At 44.3% G+C, this 20839-nt stretch overlaps 1 protein-coding gene across 15 annotated transcripts in view; it reads left to right on the forward strand.

Moving 5' to 3' along the window:
* Positions 1-20839, forward strand: part of PDE8B (phosphodiesterase 8B) — a 273316-nt gene that overhangs the window by 187443 nt on the left and 65034 nt on the right. For 5 of the 15 annotated variants that reach the window (XM_078004920.1, XM_028849528.2, XM_078004913.1 and 2 more), the window contains 4 exons: positions 2035-2113; positions 6614-6754; positions 8255-8343; positions 10539-10599. In XM_078004920.1, the coding sequence (XP_077861046.1) occupies positions 2035-2113; positions 6614-6754; positions 8255-8343; positions 10539-10599 (370 nt within the window). The remainder of the gene's footprint in view (positions 1-2034; positions 2114-6613; positions 6755-8254; positions 8344-10538; positions 10600-20839) is intronic. The other 10 variants (XM_078004916.1, XM_078004914.1, XM_078004915.1 and 7 more) reach the window with 2 other exon arrangements.

Here is a 20839-nt window from a genome sequence, read left to right on the forward strand (position 1 = left end):
ATACAAAAAAATTAGCCGGGCGTGGTGGCGGCGCCTGTAGTCCCAGCTACTCGGGAGGCTGAGGCAGGAGAATGGCGGGAACCCGGGAGGCGGAGCTTGCAGTGAGCCGAGATCGCGCCACTGCACTCCAGCCTGGGCGAGAGAGCGAGACTCCGCCTCAAAAAAAAAAAAAAAAAAAAAAAGCATATTGTTAACCTTCTTAGTCTGTTAGGATTGCAATAATGAAATATAGTCATGCATCATTTAATGATAGGGGTATGTTCTGAGAAATGTGTCGTTGGATGATTTTGTCATTGTGCAAACATTGTAGAGTGTACTTACACAAACCTAGATGGTATAGCTTACTACACATCTAGGCTACATGGTCTAGCCTGTTGCTCCTAGGTTACAAACCTGTGGAGCATGTTACTGTACTGAATACTGTAGACAGTTTTAACACAATGGTATTTGTGAATTTAAACATAGAAAGGCACAGTAAAAATGCAGCACAGAAAGATTTAAAATGGCGCACTCGTATAAGGCACTTAGCATGAATGGAGCTTGCAGGATTGGGAGTTGCTCTGGGTGAGCTGGGGAGTGAATGGAGAGGGAAGGCGAAGGCCCCGGGCATTATGTATATATGACTGTAGACTTTATCAGCTTTGTACTCTAAGGCTACACAAAATTCATTAAAACATTTTCCTTTCTTCAATAGTAAATTTGCCTTAGCTTACTGCTACTTTTTAACTTTATAAACCTTTATATTTTTAAACTTTTTCACTCTTAAGAACATTTAGCTTAAAACACAAACACATTTCACAGCTGTAGAAAAAATTTGTTTCTTTATGACATTATTCTGTCAGCTTTTTTCTATTTTTAAATCTTTTTTTTTTTTTTAACTTTTTAAACTTTTTTGTTAAAAATAAGACAACTTTGGCCAGTGCCTACACAGGGTCAGGATCATCAGTATCACTGACTTCCCCCTCCACATCTTGTCTCACTGGAAGGTCTTCAGGGGCAATAACACACATGGAGCTGTCACCTTCTATGATAACAATGCCATCTTCTGTGATACCTTCTATGGTAACAATGCCATCTTCTGTGATACCTTCTATGGTAACAATGCCATCTTCTGTGACACCTTCTATGGTAACAATGCCATCTTCTGTGATACCTTCTATGGTAACAATGCCATCTTCTGTGATACCTTCTATGGTAACAATGCCATCTTCTGTGACACCGTCTATGATAACAATGCCATCTTCTGTGATACCTCCTGAAGGACCTGCCTGAGGCTGCTTTACAGTTAACTTTTCTTAGTAGTAGAAGGAGTATTTTATCTAAAACAATGATGAATAGTATAGTAAATACATAAACCAGTATCCTAATCATCTCTTATCAAACATTATATACTGCACATCATTACTGTATTGCTGTATGTTTATACAGCTGATAGTGCAGTGAGCTTGTTTACACCAACATCATCACAGACACGTGAGAATGTTCTGTCTGCTACAACACCACTAGGCAATAGGAATTAGGATTATAATCTCACAGGACCACCATTGTATATTGAGTCCATTGTTGAAACATCGTTATGAGTTGCATTGCTATACCTTAAACTGAGTAATTAATAAGCAACAGAAATGTATTGCTCACAGTTCTGGAGGTTGAGAAGTCCAAGATCAAGGTGCCAGCGGGTTCTGTGTCTGGTGAGGGCCCGTTCCTCATAGAGAGGACCCTCTCTATGCCCTCACATGGCAGAAAGTGCAAGGGAGCCCATTGGAGCCTCTTTAATAAAGGCACTAATCCCATTCATGAGGACGAAGCCCCACAGACTTAGCCACTTCCCAAAGGCTCTGCATCTTCACACAATCACATCGGATGTTAGATTCCAACATATGAACTTTTGGGAGACATCAGCAGTCAGACCATGGCAGTAACAAAAAGTACGTAGATTTGATGAACCTGGTATCTGTTTACTTTGTTAAATTAACAGATGAAATGTGAATGGTTTTCATAGAAGAACTAACTTCAATCTTTTATAACTTTCAGGGCCTGTAATTCAGTGTTTACAGCATTAGATCACTGTCATGAAGCCATAGAAATAACAAGCGATGACCACGTGATTCAGGTATGGAAAGAAACCATCTCTATCATTAACATTCAAAATGAACCTTTCAGGTTTAAGCCACACTTTTTATCAAGTACTTTCCCATCAACCTCACATATCAGCACATTTTCTTAGGAGAAATAAATATCAAGCTGTGCAAAGAATACTGATAAAGAATTAGATATTCAATAAAGAACAAAAAATGATTACTTCAGATCAGAACCTGCAATTTCTTTGACAGAAATGGGGTTTAAGAAAATTTATTTTTTGAGACAGATTCTCATTCTGTCGCCCAGGCAGTGGTCATCTTGGCTCAGTATAATTTCTGCCTCTCAGGTCCCAGTGATTCTTGTTCCTCTAAGTAGCTAGGATTACAGGCATATTACAGGCATACACTCAGCTAATTTTTATATTTTTAGTAGAGATGGGGTTTTACCATGTTGGCCAGGTTGGTCTCAAACTCCTGGCCTCAAGTGATCCACCTGCCTTGGCCTCCCAAAGTGCTGGGATTATAGGCGTGAGTCACTGCACCCAGCTAGAACCGGGGTAAATTCTTTTGACCATCTGTGAAGACACTATTCACATAGAAGTAAGTCAGAATGGTACAGTAAATGCTTATAAATGTCTATGGAACAGAATATTTTCAAAGACATTCATTTGTTTACCTGCAGTGGGTATTCTAATTATAAAGCATTCTTACATGAATGTCATCTTCCTAAGGAAATGTGTGTAGCAGAGAAACCTTTCAAGAAATGAGGTATTCTTATTATAATTTTATAATTGTTGGAAAGTAAGACATCTGTATTTGTAAAATACTCTGAAATATAGACTTTCCACGAATTGGTGCTTGTTTGCCTGCAGTTGGTTTGCAGAGTGGCATGGAGTGTGAGGAGCACTTGTCATCAGTAGAGCACCAAAGACAGTGGGCAACACACAGTGAAGCCCACAGCAGAAGCCTCACATTTGTCTGCCCTCATCTCCCAGTGCACACGTACACACCCCGTTCTCATACCAGACCAATAACATCAGTAGCCCACCCTGCCTAGGCCTTGTCATCAGCACTTTCATTAGGTTGTCTCGTTTCTATTCAGTAAGGGTAGGAAAGAGAAATCATTGCCCTATAGTGCAGATGAGGAAACTGAGTCCCAACAAGGTCAAGGAACTTATCCAAGGAAAGCCTTAGTACTAAATATCAGAACTAAAATATGTAGTCATGTCTCCAAAGCCTTCCTACCTGGTTTCCTGTTTAGCTGTATTGTTAGAATATGTTTTCTGGCTGCCCCCTTGAAGTGTATCTGAAGGCTTCTTCATGTTGCTGGCTATTAGTGGCCCACCTGCCCACAGGTCTGCCTCTTGGACCTCAGAGAGAGTCCGACATGTTTCTGTTACAGACCAAGCACAAAAATCCCACGTCTCCCTTACTTATACCCAGACTTGAACAATCAAATCTATTCATGAAGCACATTTTCTTGGCACCTCCCTGTTTTGCAGTGTGCAGCTGGATTTGATTTCAGAAATGAGGAGAAGGGGCTCCCTGCCCCTCCACCTGTAATCTAACAAACAACTTCTAGAATAGGGAACAGTCTTTCATTCTCCAGTTATCAATTGGTGGTTAGAAAACCTGTATCCCTGGGAGAGGTACTATTGTGATGGTGTCACATTATGATATTAATCATCTCCCAGCCTTTGCCATGAACAGAAAGAAACAGGTGCATGAGGCCAGTATAACAGATGCCTGTAAAGGAGAGGTGGAAGGAGAGTCACTGCCTTTAAAGGGAAACTTGGATTCTGAAAGAAGACCTTACAGCTTTTTTCTCTGGGAACCTTTTCATCCTCCTTTAGGAAAATGTACCAGCAATCTGTAGTATGGAACTTAAAACGAGAAGAAGGAGGAAGGAGCTGGATAGAGGATGTTATATGTATGGTGAAATTACCTATGTGCTATAAATTTTGAGGATGTCATCACTGGATGGGATAGTTCATGTATGATTTTACTTGATATCAGCATCCTTTTCAGGGCACTCCAATCAAATAGTTAGATGCTTTTTTGAGTACAAATCTTCAGAGGTCAAGTAGCAGCACTTAAAATTTAGAAGCAATACCTATCTATCTGTGTCTATCCATCTATTATCTATCCACCCATCCATCCCTCCCTCCTATCCTTCCTCTCTTCCTCCATGCCACTATCTATCTAAACTATATATTTTCTTTAAAACGCTTAATATGGTACTTGCCATATACGAGGCTCAGTTCTAAGCATTTTACATATACTCATTTATTTCTTGAAGCAATCCTATGAATCACATATCACTATTGTACTCATTTTGCAGATGGGGAAACTGAAAACTAGGGAAGTGAAGTAATTTGTCCATGGTTTTGTAGCTAGTAATTGGCAGAGCCAGGATTTGAACTTAGGTGCCTTGGCGCCAGAATCCATATCTGGGAGTACCTGCTGCATTCTGAGGTTTCAGGAACCCTGGTGTGAAAGAAGGGCCATGACTTCTACCCAAATTTACAAATTAATAGGGAAGGCAGAAGGAACACATATGAAAAGGTGTCAGAATATAGCTAACAAATAAAGAAAATAACATATTCTCTAATGTTTTCTATTCATTCATCAAATAGTTACTAAACAGTCCTGAGTATCCAAAGATCGATTCAAAATAGCCTTTGCCCTTGAGGAGTTGAATGTCCACTGGGAAAGAGAGATAAACAAAAATTTAAATTCGGTGTAATAAGTCACTGAAAGTCTGCACAGGCATCAGTGGCAGCTCTTGGGAGTGGACTAGGTTAGGGGAGTCAGGGAAGGCTTCCTGGAAGAAAAGAGGGATAAATTGGAGTTGGAGAGGGAAAGAGACCAGGAAAGGAATTGTAAGCAGAGAAGGCACGTGGGGGAAAGGCCGGGAGATGAGGGAGACATGCAGACAGCTCAGCAGCCTGCAGGGGTGGCCCAGGGAGGTGTGAGACTGGCTTTGTGAGCAGGGGCCACACTGTAAGTGATGCCCTTCCCTGCCTAGGGAGAGCCCTGACTACTACATGTCAGTGATGGGGCCAGGGGTTGGGGGTCTGGAGTTCCTTGAAGACAATATCAGGCCGCCTCCTCTTCAGTCACCCACCAAAGGCCTGATGACCAGAGCATCTTCCAAACCCCTTCAACTCTCAGGGGTGATCATGTTAATGGAAGCTGTGTCTCCCAGGGAACAGCTCCCTAACTGTCCCCACGCCACCCCGTTCATGACTGCTGCCATCGCAGTTGAGGGCAAGAGTGATTACAGTTGGTTCGAACATCTCCGAAGTAGCAGATGGATGCAATTTAAGCCCAAAGAAATTCATGACCCAGATGCAGTCTGTTTACATTTTCCCCACATTCTTTACCGCTTGTCTCTCTGCATTCAGCCCCCATCTGTGATCTTTGAAAAGAAATCAGAGGGTGGGACAGGACCTGGGAGTTAGCTAAGGTCATGGCTCTAAATTCCAGGACCCCAGGCAGAATTTTGGAAAGAAACCTCTGAGTCTGCTGGCCCCAGAATCTGCCGAGGGGAGCTTCACATCTGCCTGAGCCCAGCACTGAAAGGGCTGCCTCCTGCCCAAGCCATTTAACTGAATTTATTGTTCTGATTCTACTGGTAGTGGCCCCAAACTGTAGCAAATATTGATCGATAGGTAGTGGCAATTGGAAAGGAGACATGAGAAATCCAGTTGCAGAGATGTGTATAATACAGGCCACCACTGTTAAACGGAGTTCTTATTTGTTCATTTGTTTGTTTATAAGAAGCAGGGTCTTGCTGTGTTGCCTGGGCTGGAGTGCAACGGTGCAATCACAGCTCACTGCAGCCTCAAACTCCCAGGCTCCAGTGGTCCTTCTGCCTCAGCCTCCTGAATAGTAGGGACTACAGGTGTGTGCCACAACAACTGGCTAATTTCTTTTTATTTTTGTAGAGGTGTTTTTTTTTAAATTTTTATTTTGTGTTTTCCAGGCTGTTCTTGAACTCTTGGGCTCAGCTGATCCTCCTGCCTCAGCTTCCCAAAGGGCTGGAATTGAATTACAGGCGTGAGCCACTGTGCCCAGCCTGAAACTGTTTTTTGTTTTTTTTTAACTACAAACATATGGACCCCGTCCTAATTTATTTTTATTTCTTTTCTTTTTTTTTTTTTTTTTGTCTGCGTTTTTCCTTATTCATGGGGTAGTAGATGGTGAATGAGTTCCCCAAGAGGCTGGTACTGCTGAGGGCTTCCTGTTTTTTTCCTGCTGAAGTTTCTTCTGATTTCCTACAGAGGATCAGGATGGCAGTTGAATGAATGCATTGCTGCCAGGAAGGAGGGAACTCCTCCAGGAAGGGTTTGGGGATGGAGCGGGGCCGCAGCACCTGGCCAGCCAACTGCATTAGAGGATGTTTGCCCTGGGAACTTCTTGCTTGATATTCCTCTGGGTCCCAACAAGTCTTCCTACGGGGCACACAGACGTTTCATGAACTCTGTCTTGTGTCCCCGCACTGATCTCTACCCACCTCCCATTAACAGTATGTCAACCCAGCCTTCGAAAGGATGATGGGCTACCACAAAGGTGAGCTCCTGGGAAAAGAACTCGCTGATCTGCCCAAAAGCGATAAGAACCGGGCAGACCTTCTCGACACCATCAATACATGCATCAAGAAGGGAAAGGTGGGTTACACCAGCAAAACCAATCCACAAACCCTCTCCCCAATGCACTTTTTTTTCTGTGGGTTTTAGAATTTCATCCTTAAGATTAGCTTCTTTAATAATGTCATAATTAAGTGAAAGATCTTTTATTTTTGCAAAATGAGTTCATTTTTGAGTTAACTTTGGAACTCAAGTGAATCTGGTGCTTATCATTATGTTACAGAATATGGGGATTTTGTGTAAAAACATTTCATCCTGTGCATGAGTATATCCCATCTGCCATTGCTGGAATATTGTGGGTATCTCTGAGCAGAGTTCCACCCAGAGAGCTGTTGTGTTTTTTCAGTTTATCCAGTGTTTGGGGGACTAGACATATTTAATATCAGTATTTATAGGTAGACCAGGTTTTTCCCCAGTTTTTCTTTTCTGTTCTCTGATCACTGTTCAACATACATTTGTAGCTTCCTCCTCCCAGCTGCACCTGTTCCTCCAGTGGCTTCCCCTTCATCTGGGTAGATGAAGGTAATGATGGAAGTCCGAGAGGAGTTTTCCCTGAAGCCCTCTCCTCCTGTGGAGCACTGCCTCTCATCGCTGGAACTGCCTGTGCATTTTCTGTTAAGCATTCAGAATGCTTCTTCACATACACTTTATTTCATCTTCCTTTCTGTGATGCGAAGTAGTTAGATAAGCACTGTATCCATTTAATAGAGGGAACATTTTAGAGGGATAAGATAAATTTGGATTATAGATGATGATCAAAAATGTTTTTTAACTGGGGCAATGAGACCAAAAAGGAAACAAGACATTGTTAACTATTCCAAAAATTGTTGCCAAAAGAATACAGCCACACATACCAAGGTGCATACCAATTAGCCACCTTATGTGATAGAGGGGGCAAGAAATGGCTGCAGGGAATCTCAGTTTCTGATTAGCCAAACCTCCCAGGTTCAGAGAACAGGAACCTTTACTATCCCTTTGGCCTCGTTCATGGAAACTATGAGGAGCCAGACTAACCCCTGAGAAGCCTTGGCTGGGGGGCCCATAGGATGTTAGGAAGATGATGGGCTTCAGCGAGTGTTAAATAGACATGAATTTATAAGCAGATTTTCTGCATCCTAATGTGGGCAAGTTACCTAGACTCTCTGAGCCTCAGTTTACCCATCTGTAAATTTAGTATGATAATGCCAAGTTCACAGATTGCTGTGAAGATTTTGAGAGAGACCTCTGAAGAATCCTTTGACCTGGTGCCACAGCAGCCATAGGGCTGAGAGCAGAATTCCAGCCACAGGTCAAGTGTCCTGGAAGCTGGGACAGACAGCCTGTTGGTGGATATGTGGATCTGTGGTCTTGTCTTCACACATGTGGCCACATCAGCATTGAATTGAGTACAACAATACAGCAGGCATTGTGAAATGTAATGAAAGCATGTGGGAATGTTCCTTCGCAGCCTGCTGAGACCCTCTGCAGGAGCAGCTGTCATCCTTGACTGAAGGATTTTAAGAGCTCTCTTTGTCCATGTAGGAGTGGCAGGGGGTTTACTATGCCAGACGGAAATCCGGGGACAGCATCCAACAGCACGTGAAGATCACCCCAGTGATTGGCCAAGGAGGGTGAGAGCAAACTGTTCAACTCTTTTAGCTGAAGATAAAGACTCAAGGCCCTCATGGGCGTTGGGCTTGCAATGCCAGTATGAGCCTTACATCCCCAAATGCAGTAGGGTTGTGCTGAATGTAGTATCGACCGAGGGCGCTTCCACTCAGCTGGCAGCAACCCCCATACGTGGTTTTCCATGTCTTTATGAAGCATCACCCCAGCCTCCCACCTCCACCTGATCACCTATGCCTTCTGTCATTCCCAGTGTGCTCTAAAGGGGCTTGATTTCTGGGCTTCCCTTTCCCCATAACAACAATGATCTCCTGCCAGTGCTCTCTGGCCTCTGCACTCAGTGCATAGGGAGCCACCCTTTTCTCCTGCTTGAGACCCTCACCCCATGCTGGTTCCTCCAGGCCAGTTCTAGGCTTGTTCCTCCGAGGCCCACTGTTTATGCAGAGAAAGGTGTGTCTGACCAGGAGCTGAGGGCATCTCAATCCACTGAATCTCAGATTACCAGAGAAGGTTCTCTGTTATGTGGAGAGATAAGAAAAATATGCAGTTCCTCTTCCTTCCTCCAGTTAAATTTTGTGAGATTTACAAAGCCAAACAAGACCCCGTAACCATACATCATGGTAAGCCTTGGGAAGCCAGCCTGAAGGTCAACACCAGGTTCATAGTTTGGGTGTATAAGGAGCACAACATTGTGTGACATGTCAGAAAAAGATGAGGCCACAGTCATCCTGCCAATAACTGGAACAGGAGCCCCACCTGTGACTCTTAGGACTACCTGAGTTCATTGCAAATTGTTGCATGAATAGAAAACAAGATGTTTTGTAAAATCAGCCAGGTAGCCAGGTATTTGTAATAGCTTGTTTCCTCTCCAATTTTGGTTAGTTTCAAAATTGCTCTCCCATCAATGCAGGCTACCTCCTGTCAATACCACCTGGTATTTCATGCCATTTTGTAATTTGCAGCTCCCTTTTTGCTTCATTCTGGATGATGGGGGCACTGACAGGCCCCTGACCGAGGTTGTGAGCTGGAGAGAGGCTGCCCCTCCGCCCTCCTCCTGAGCAGCCCGGCCTCAGCGTAGCCATTCTCACACACAGGCAGTGCTGAGAGCCGTGGGGTGGAGATGATGCCCATGGCTGTCGTGTTGTTTTTATCCTCATCCTTATACCATCTCCTCAGAAAATCAAAGCTAAGAATCCCTTTTTGTGTGTGTGACCAGAATCATTAGGCAACCAAAGCAGAGGAGACGTGCTATTGCCTGTTAATTTCCATCAGAGTACATTTTTCTGATCTCTCTGATTTTACAGAGAAGAAAAAGAAGTTCTTTTGTCCAGACACAATTTCCAGTGTTATTTTCCCTGTAATTGTAGGCAGTGAGCTATCAGAGGCAATTCTTACTAAAAGTAGGGAAATTTTACCTCTTCCTAGTTGGGTGAAGTTTATTACAGAGTAACCAGTATTTTCTATCCTCTTTTCAGAGGCCTACAGAGAAAAGTGAATCAGGTAAAAAGAGAAAGAAAGTGGGGCACCCCACGGGCTTCTGGGGGCGGAAAGCCTAATGTAACTCTCTGGATTTCATGGCTTTACTCTCAGTAAAATATTGACTGTGAGCTGATTTTTGCCTGGGGCTGAGGCACCTGTAGTCTTTTGCCCGGTTTTCCTTGTGACAGTGATAAAAAGTGAGACCACCCACTGAGTTTCAGGACCCAGTCCATGACCTTGAAATGAGAGGATTTTTATGTGCCTGAAAAGTGCCATTATTATGACAATTATAGTGTGAAAGAATATGGGATATTTAGTATAGAAACAGCAGCCATGAAATGTGGTCATTGTCCAAATGAATCTTTTGTAGCTATGCAATTGTTAGTGTCAGCAGAATTAAAACTAATTTGTAGCAGCATTTTATCCTATCAACTGAAGATATCTAGGAACCTAACTTTAGGAGTCAGTTACAAAATGAGATACCCACTAGGGAAGTGTTTCTGAGCCTGCTGTGATGTATAAAGGAGGCCCAGTTTCCAAAGGCATGTGTGGGCTCTGTGTGAAAACTGTGTTTTCTGTAGATTGAGTCTTGCTTGAATTTTAAAGCTGCCCTCGGATGAACCCTGGAGTTTAGCTTTAAGATGTCTGTTGACGTTTTTATTTGGCAATTTGTTGAATCATCTCGTATCTGACTCACTAATAACTGATTGTTTGTTATTAGGAAAATTAGGCATTTTGTCTCCCTCAAGAAACTGTGTTGTACCACTGACAATAATAAGCAGGTACGGTATCAGCTCACTTTGTTTGCTCTGTCCGTTTGGCCGTGCGTCACCTCTGTTCTCTGCTTGTCTCACCACTGTTCTCTGCTTGTCTTTCTCCATGTCTAATTGTAGCTGCCAATTAAGCAGATTTATGGAAAAAGTAGGTTCCTCTGACAATTTTTTTTATTTCCCAGCAAGCCTATATCACTTTATTTGTAGTGCACATTGGTTATGATTTAGCTTGTGGCTGAGGAACTCTCCAGACTAATATATGAAGGCACAAAATTCTTCCTCCAAATAAAAAAAAGTCCTATTTTTTATCTTAATTTCTTAATCAGTTGGAAAGTTATATCGATTTGAGCATTTCACCCCTACAAATTCATATCAAAAACAAGAATCATTCCAAAATAGTACTGCGATTTTTTTCTTACCCTTACATCATACAGAGCAATACATCTGAATGTTATCATCTGCAATAACAGAATTTTAAGAAGCCACTGTATTTAATAAACTTTTTTTTTTTTTTTGAGACAGAGTCTCGCTCTGTCACCCAGGCTGCAGTGCAGTGGCACAATCTCGGCTCACTGCAGGCTCCACCTCCCGGGTTCACACCATTCTCCTGCCTAGCCTCCCAAGTAGATGGGACTACAGGTGCCCGCCACCATGCCCGGCTAATTTTTTTGTATTTTTAGTAGAGACGGGGTTTCACCATGTTAGCCAGGATGGACTCAATCTCCTGACCTTGTGATCCGCCTGCCTCGGCCTCCCAATGTGCTGGGATTACAGGCGTGAGCCACCGCGCCTGGGTAATTTTGTAATGGAGGGCAACATTGGTATAGGTATTTTTTCTATTTGATTAGTACTTTTACTACTGGATTATGTGTATTTTCACTTCATGCATTATAATTTATAGATTAACAATTATACAACAAGCATAATTATCAGTGATCTATTTTTGAAAACTTACAACATGTGGTCTTTGATTTTTATGAAGATTTTAAAGAGGGACAGTATCTCTAAGGGATTTCAAGGGCTTCTGTGGCATAATCCATTTTAGTAGAGGATGGCAGAGATGTGTGAAGTGCTGGATGAGAAGGTGAAGCCCAGCCAGGCCTGGAGATCCACTGGAACCAGCAGGACGTGAGTAGACAGTGGGGAGAGCGCAGTGAGCCCGTGAGGGTCTTCAGTCAGTTGTCTCAGGCTATCAAAGGGGTCCATGTCCATGTGCTCCTTTGTAAGATATAGTTCAAGATAAAAATCCTTCCTCCAGTACTGAGAATTTCATCTGAAATCAGGACGTTTTCACGTAATACCATGAAGTCATACAAGAGCCAAGTCCTTGGAGACCTCTGGTAAAGGAAATAATGGCCTTTCATAGGAAAAAAAAGTGTTCCAACAGGCTTATTGCTACATACCAGGAGAAAGAATGAGTTCTTCTTAAGAGCTGACACAGGCAGAAGGAGAGGGACAGGACACCTGGTGTCTCTTTCAAGACGAACTTCTGAACACAAGTAGTGCCGACCAGCATTTCTTGGCTGTGGATCCATAGTAGAGGACACAGGTCCCCTGGGGCTCATTCATTCTCATGCCAGAAATTGACCAAGTACAATTCATGCCTTTCCCCTACCAACTCAGCCTTGCTCCTCTTCCTCACCCTCTTTCTCACTTAATGACGGGGACCCCCACTCTCCCTGTCACCAGTCTCCCTGCAACTCCATGTGCTCAAGTCCTACCAGTCCTTCATGGCCCAGTGCAAGAAACATTAAGTACCACCTTCTTCCTGAAGGCCCCTGAGGTACCCTCTTTTCTTTGTGTCACCCCCCAACCACCAGCATCATCTTCACAGCTATTTGTGGGCTAAACTGCCCTCTCCCCTCTAGCAGGGCCACTGGTCTGTGCTATCCTTGTGTGCCCACACTGCCTGGCATGTAGTAGGCCCTCAAGCTGGTGGCTAGCGTTAATGAAACTGAATGTCTCAGTCCTGGCCTCCTGCCAGCTGTAAAGCCCTCCTGCCTCACAGGGAGAGCAGGCAGGTCCTTAGCACAGGACTCTAGCATGCAGGGGTGGGGGGCCACCTGCTTTTTTTCTGACGCTCTAAATAGAAACGCCTTTACTACCATGAATTAGCTGCTGCTCCTAGAAAAGTGGAAACGCAGAGCTCAGATACCCTGAGCCATTGACGTCACCTAATGGTACTGCACAGGCCTAGAGAGACATTTAGATTTTCTAATAACAAAGCATTTTTATACCTCTGGCTAGCTACAGTGTTTTTCCTCCTCGTCAAAGGAGGCTGCAGCGAATGGCAATGGGATCTGTGCTGGGGAGGGCTCCTGTCTGCCGGCAGTTCCAGTGGCGCAGTTTTCTGGGGTTTAGCCCTGATGTCAAAATTGGCCCATGGGTTTGCATTTTAACAAGGTGTGACGCGGTAAGCCAGGCTGCTGCCTCCTGGTAGGGTTTGCTGTCAGCAAAGATCTCTTTTCCTACATGAGCCCTTTAGCTTTTTGCCAAGAGGCTGGAAATGCTCAGTGAGGTTTGTCTGTTGTCTTCCTCTCCTCTGCACACATACTTTCTCCCCAAATATGTGTTAAACACCTGTTCTGTGCTGGCACCAGGGACACGATGCATCTGCCCCCAATGTCAGGGAGGCCACAGACAGGTAAACAGAATAAATACAATGCAGCACAGAGGAAATGTGAACCAAGCACTGGAGAAGCTCAAAACCCAGGACCTAAGGAGGCTGTCTGGGATTTTTAGGTATTGTCTAAAACATGGGCCAACAAACTAGAGCCTGCAGGCCAAATGTGGCCTGCTCTGTAAGTAAAGTTGTATTGAAACACGGCCACACTCTCTTGTGTGTTGTGCCTCTGGCTGCTTTCATACTATGGCCACAGAGCTGAGGCCATGTGGCCTGCAGAGCCTAAATATTTACCCTCTGGTCCTGCACAGAAAAAGGTTGCTGACTTCATTTCTTGAAGATAATTTTCTTTCTTGGATGTTCCATTTTCTTAGGCCAGCAACAGTCTGCCCTGACCTCCCAGAAGTACCCCTTCTCCCCTTCATACACTTCTTGGGGCACCTATTGCCTTCATGCCAGCCTCTGCGTCCTGTCTCAAACCTATCTCAATCCCTCCATACTGGTGCGGACACGAGAACCTAGGTCCCCTGAGGCTTTTTCCTTTTCACAAGGACAAAATCCAAATGCAAATTCGTGGCTCAAACTTCAGAATTTCAAGGATCTGCAACCATGGTCCAGGAGTCATACTTGCATAGGGAAAAAAGGAGGCAGTTAGGGCCCTGACATTATATCAGCTCTTGTGTTGTGTTTTGTTTTGTTTGGGACAGAGTCTCGCTCTGTTGCCCAGGCTGGAGTGCAGTGGCACGATCTCGGCTCACTGCAACCTCTTCCTCCTGGGTTCAAGCGATTCTCCTGCCTCAGCCTCCCAAGTAACTGGGATTATAGGTGCGCACCACGGTGCCCGGCTAATTTTTGTACTTTGTGGAGACAGGGTTTCACCATGTTGGCCAGGCTGGTCTTAAACTCCTGACCTCAAGTGATCCACCTGCCTCAGCCTCCCGAAGTGCCGGGATTACAGGTATAAGCCACTGCACCCAGCCATCAGCTCTTATTCTTTTTACATTTTAATGTGGCTACTACAAGTTTTAAATTACATATGTGGTTTGCATGTGTGGCTCACACAATATTTTTATTGGACAGACCTGGTCTGAACTTTCCCTCCCATGCCAAATCCTATCACAGATTCACCTCACTTGCCCTTGTGCAGGTGATGGGATGCTAATGAGCTACAGACATCCTCTCGTTTCTAGCAATGAGTCAGCTCCAGACTCACTGAGCCTCCAGGAAACCATGCTGTAACCAGTTTCCCAGGCCCCTAGGAGGCTTTTACCCTCACTGAGGACATTCTGATGGGTGCTTAAGCAAACCTATAGAGAGTGTCTTTGCGGGGAGATGCAGGGCCCCTTTCAGTCATTCTCAAACTGCTGCAGAAAGTTAGGCCTCACTTTCTAGAGCTCTTTGGTGGACAGTGGGGAGTACCATGTCCTACTGAGTGTACTCAGGCAAGGGGACACCACAGCCCTCAGAAAACTGAGCAGAAGTGGGATGCATGGGAGCCAGTGAGGGCCAGTGGACAGTTAGACACAGTCATCATCCCTGAGTTGTCTGGGCAGCAAAGTGGGGAAGGCTTATTCTCAAAGAGACCACACATGCTTAGAAACCCTTTAGCCATGGGTTGAGATGGTGGGTTAAAGGAGATGGTAATCCTCCCCTAATTAGAATGACCTCCTGCCCTTTCGTGGGAACAGAGCAAGGCCACCAGTTGATAGCTAGTAAGATGTTTTTTCCTGGCACAGCCTGGCCTCACCAGCGTGTCACAGAGAGACTGCCCCACAGTTCTCACCAGGCTCTAGGACCTTCTCTCCAAGCCCAGCAGGTCCTGGAACATGGGCCTTGTCTGAGATGTGTGCAGTCTGAGTGTGACTGACAGGCTGCTCCATTAAGCACCCTTGGTTGATTTATGTCTTGCCTGGCAGGACTGTGCTCACAGCCCCCTGAACCCACAAGGACCCAAGGACTCAAGGACTCTGTAGTTGCCTGTGCCCAGTACTCCAGGAAGGAGGCCGCCTCATGCCATCTTTCTTTTCTCCCTCCCTCTTTTGCCTTCTCTCTTTTATCCACACTCTACCTTCAGTCACCTTCTGTAGGCCTCCAGACAGTCCACAGATTTTCCCATTCAGTCCTTACACCTGCTTGGACCATCCTCTCGATGGGTTTCTGCTGCCTATGACCCTTGGTGGCCCATTCTCGTTCCCACCCCCAGGCCAGCCTTCTCTTGGGCGTGTCCTTGGCCTTCACTGCCCCCATGCCTTTACTGGGGCCACATTTGGCCATTTCTGTTTCTCTCACCCCTTACCTTTCTAGGGGTGGTGTGGCCGATGGGCCTGTTCATGATTTGGGGCCTTCTCCTCCAGCTTCTGGCAAACCATGATCCTTAGCACTAACAGAGTCTAATATCTCATGGCATTCTCAGCAGAACTGAGAGAAGAGGGTGGTGGGGGCAGGAACAAGGAGAGAGAGGCACATGGATTTACTTACTAGGTTCTGTTCATTGCTAAGTAGTGATAAAAACAAAATTTAAATTTGTCCTAAATTCCTAGTATTTGGCTCTTTTACATACTTTTAAATGGTGTGGACCTTTTGTTGCTTCCCTGCCCTTTAGCACTCAACTCAGCTTCTCCTCCCTCCAAGAAATCTTCCAAACCTTCCAGCCCATGTCTCTACCCTGTAAAGAGGGAGCAGGGACACTTTTTGTCTGCACCACCCAACTGGATCATTAATCTTATGCTGCTTTGGGTGAGTTCTTGCCTTAGGGCGGGGACTATGGATTATGCCTCTTCGTCCTTCCTACTGTGTATATCCCATAGACATCAGGAATCCCATAGACATCAGGAAATTATTTTGAAAACTAGCTTTTACTCCTTAACACAGTAACCTTTGGATGGCATAGGAAATTAAAGATGCAGCTTCTGTCTTATCCCGAATTCTTATTCCATGTAGAGTTGATCTATATGTAGCCAATATATGTCTCACATGGTGTTACAAAGAATAGTTTCTGTACTCTTCCAAGGCACACATCCAAGTGTGACTTCTTTTTTAAAAAATTGGAGAAAAAGGCTACCGCAACTGAAAACATGACTGCAGTTCTCTCTAAAAGCAGCTAGTCACAGTTAGAAATGTATTTTATGCAATTGGAATATTACTATGATACAGACTTTGTACACGTGTACCTTCTTTGTGTGCCCTGAAATATTTATTGACATATTTGGTAAAGCCACAAGATAAACAAAATTATCCAAATATTTCCACTTAGCTTTAGTACATATTTACAAGAATCTATTTAAAGAAAGGCCTCCGATATTGCGAAACCAGATTTTTTTCCTGAGAAACCACGTTTGGAACAGCCAAACCCTGAGCAGACATGAATGGAATACCTGTCACACATCAGGGACTGTGGGAGGCTCTGAGGGCACAAGATAAGCAGGGGCTTGCAGCAGGGAGGAGGGGACAGGGGCGGGGGTACTGAGAATCCAGCTGTAGAATTGTGTGCTTGGGAAGTCATGGCTTAGAGGAGAGAGACACAACTTCATGCCTGGTGGTGATGGTGACTGTTGAAGGTGACCATGCCGGGCTCTGTGAAGTTCCAGAGCATCTGAAGCTGAGAGGGGGCTCTCTTGGCTTGTGAGGGAAAGGGTAAGCCGAGAACATTCTGGGCATGTACACCTACACTGAGCATGATGTGAGAGGAGGCTGCCTAGTTTCAGGTAGGCACAGGTGCCCTTTGCCCTGGCAGAGAAGCTTACCCTCATGGCCTGCAGAACAGCAGGCCGGTGGTTGTCTGCCCTGCATGGATAGGGTTTGTTTGACCCATCTGTTCTCTCATTCTGTCCTCTCTGCTACATCAAGGATGTTTATAAGGCAATGGATGTTTGTTTATAAGGTATCCCTATGGTGGGCATAAGTGGGAGGTGGAGGATGGGAAAATCAGAAGGGAAGAAGCTGGAAATAAAGTGTCTCTGTGTGAGACCAGTAATGCCTGCTCACCAGTAATAACCAGCTTCAGCAGGGACCCCCCGACCCACACCCCACCTCACCTCACCCTTAGCTAAGCCTCCTAGAGGCCTAAACATAGAGAAAAAATAATTTTACTTAAGAAAAGTGAGATAGACTGCCAGGCGCCGTGGCTCACACCTGTAATCCCACCACTTTGGGAGGCTGAGGCGGGCAGATCATGAAGTCAGGAATTCGAGAACAGCCTGATCAACATGGTGAAACCCCATCTCTACGAAAAATACAAAAATTAGCTGGGCATGGTAGCGGGCACTGGTAATCCCAGCCACTCAGGAGGCTGAGGCAGGAGAATTGCTTGAACCCAGGAGGCGGAGGTTGCAGTGAGCCAAGATCACGCCACTACACTCCAGCCTGGGTGACGCAGCGAGACTCCGTCTCAAAAAAAAAAAAAAGAAAAGAAAAGTAAGCTAGGTTTGGTAATGAATGATGAACAGACATAGCTGAGCTATTTCTGAAAAATGAATGTTATCTATTTATCTCGAATGCATTGAAGTCCACTAGGATTTAAAGATGAGTATTATGTTGGCCTTTGGGAGGAGGATTTTTTCCCCATAAGTTTAACTAAAATTCCAAAGGTTGCACTTCTACATGACTTGTGTCATTCAGACTATTACAAGATGCTGCTCACTCCGGAGGCTTGTACTAATTAAGCCCAAGAGACTTACGGTACCTTAGGCCTGACTTCCGTTAAAGTTTTACTTATTTACCAATTTTTAGGTCACTTGTGGGTGTTAGCACTCTATGGAAAATTTTCTTTTTCCAAAGCAACAGTTGGTGGCTGACTTCTCAGAAGGAATTCTTCACCTCACATGAAGGAATCAGTTTCTGGCATTTTGCTCAACCTAAATCATCCATTCAGTGAGCATGCAGTGCCTGCTGGCGCTTGGCCCAGTGGAAGATACAGGATGGATGAGACTGAAGTCACTCCTTGCATCTGCTCTTGCTAGAACAGAATCCCTGGCTTGGCTAATGGGACCCCCATTTACCCAGTCACCCCTATCCTAACCTGGGAACCACCTTTAGCATCCTTGCTTTCCTGAGTCCCCTGCATCCTAGAAGCCACTTAGTTCCAAAGATGATGTCTTCGTAACAACTCTTGACTCCATGCCCACTTCCCCACCCCACCACTTCCTTCAAGCCATTATGACCTCTCATCCTACAGAGCCTCATGACTGCTCCCTCTGCCTCCTTGTAATATGTGCTGGAGCCAGTTCATACCGACTTATGAAAACTGATTGTTTAATTTTCTGGAATTTTGTGATTTAGTGTTAAACCAGCCATTATTAAAACTTAAATTATATAAGCATGAATTTAAGCAAATTTTATTTGTAAGAAGTAATAAGTACTTAAAATCCATCCCTTCCCAAGCACATAACTATATTTTACTATTATGTGTGTTCTTGACATTCTGTACATCTGTTTTATCTGTATTACGGAAATGCCAGATAAAGCTGTGCCCTGCACACGTCTTCCCAACTCCACGTTCAGTGACATCATTCTGGCAGTTTTAAACAGCCATGAAGGGAGTATTTTTAGATCAAGAAAACTGGCAAACTCTATAAATCAGGACTTATTTTTTGATTGATTTTTCTAGACTTAAAAAAATGATGAAGAAAATGTTAATAATACCAGATAAACTTAAATATATATCAGGTCTATAGTAGTTTCATTGTGAATAACACCAAAATATCAAGAATGATTCCCCCAGTATTTACAAACTATTATTTGATTCAACAAAGTTCTTCACATCACTGACAAATGAGTGAAATGCATATGTACGTCTTTGTTATTTGCCTTTCATCTTACTTTTTGATGTAAATGAAAATATCAACTAACATTTATGCCAAGACTCCACTCATTCATCAATTGTAACCATAAATTGGCTGCTGATACAAGAGGTCAAAAAACCCAGCAAAAGCATTTTGTGGGAATCCATTGGCTATATAGACTCTACAACCAAGAGTGCCTTATATTTGAATATTGTTTTGAAATTGTGTGCTATACATTCTTTATATTAGGGATTGGGAAATTGTTTTCTTAAAGGGCCAGATAGTAAACATTAGGCCATACGGTCTCTGTCGAACTAGTTAGCTCAACTCTGCCATTGTAGTGGGAAAGCAGCCATAGATGATATATAAATGACGGGCAAAGCTATGTTCTAATGAAATTGTATTTACAGAAACAGGTGGCCAGTTCATACTGACTTGAGAAAATTGATTGTTTAATTTTCTGGAATTTTGTAATTTAGTTGTTAAACCAGCCATTATTAAAAATTAAATTACATAAACATGCAACTAAGCAAATGTTATATTTAAGAAGTAATAAGAACAGCCCATCCCTTCCCATGCACGTTACTATAGTTCACTATCATGTTAGTAATGTCAAGAGCATACATGATAGTAAGCTATAGTAATGTGCTATGTGGCCATATGCTAAATTATGGGCTGGGCCGTTATTTCCTGACCTCTGCTTTATATCAGTAAAATGTATAATAAACTTATGTTCGGCTATCTTCGCTTTTTCAGCAAACTGGTGGTTAAACCCTTAGCAGCACACCGTTGACTGCTATCCTATCCGGTCCCCAGTCCTCATTCTGAAGGGCTGAGTGGTGGTTCCTCATCACTGACTAAACCATCATCAGGCATCTTTGAGGAGCACACTCCTGCCTTCCTGCCCCACTTTCCCCGCCACCTTCCCAAGCCACACTAGGCTGTTTGTAGTTCTCTGGACATGCCAGGCTTGGCCATGCCTCTGTGTATCACATCTTTGTCTAGCATGCTCGTCCTTCCTCCTGTCCTCCTGGACAACTCTTGGTCCCCTGACCCAGGTCAGGAGTCCCCTCTGTGACTACCCCCGGCCACCTCTCTCCTTCTCCCCGCTGTGGAGTGGATTTGGCGCTGACCACACTATCGCTGCTCAGCCTGACCAGACCATCCAGGGCAGCATCATGTCTTGGTCCCTATGTCCCCATCTCCCACTGATGCTGCTGAATGCACTTAGTAAAGATTCGATCAGTGGAGCTTATGGAAGAGCCTATGTTTTAATAATCCAAGTGAGATGTCTTCCGTGTTGACATTTTGTATCCATTACTCTCCAAGTGCATTTCATACATTAACTCCTGCAATCCTTACCACAACTCCAGGAGGGAAATACTAGGCTTCCCTGTCTACAGATGAGGAAACTGAGGCTTGAAGTGGTCAAGAAACCTGTCCAGGCTTCACATGGGATGCGTGTGGCAGAACCAGGATTCTAACCCTAAAGTAGTTAGCAATGTGTAAATAGAAGAAGCACAAGTGCATCTTTGGAGAATTCCTAAGAGAAAGGTTTCCCTTGCTTGGGAAGTGAGGGGATGACTTCATGAAGGAGGTGTTGACTGATATGGATTTCAGCAGTGGATAGAATACGTCATTGTAGGCCAGGTGCAGTGGCTTATGCCTGTAATCCCAGCACTTTGGGAGGCCGAGGTGGGCAGATCACGAGGTCAGGAGTTTGAGGCCAGCCTGGCCAACATGGTGAAACCCCATCTCTACTAAAAAATACAAAAAGTAGCCAGGCGTGGTGGCGGTTTCCTGTAATCCCAGCTACTCAGGAGGCTGAGACAGAAGAATCACTTGA

The sequence above is a fragment of the Macaca mulatta genome, chromosome 6, assembly GCF_049350105.2.
Source record: "Macaca mulatta isolate MMU2019108-1 chromosome 6, T2T-MMU8v2.0, whole genome shotgun sequence".
NCBI lineage: Eukaryota > Metazoa > Chordata > Mammalia > Primates > Cercopithecidae > Macaca > Macaca mulatta.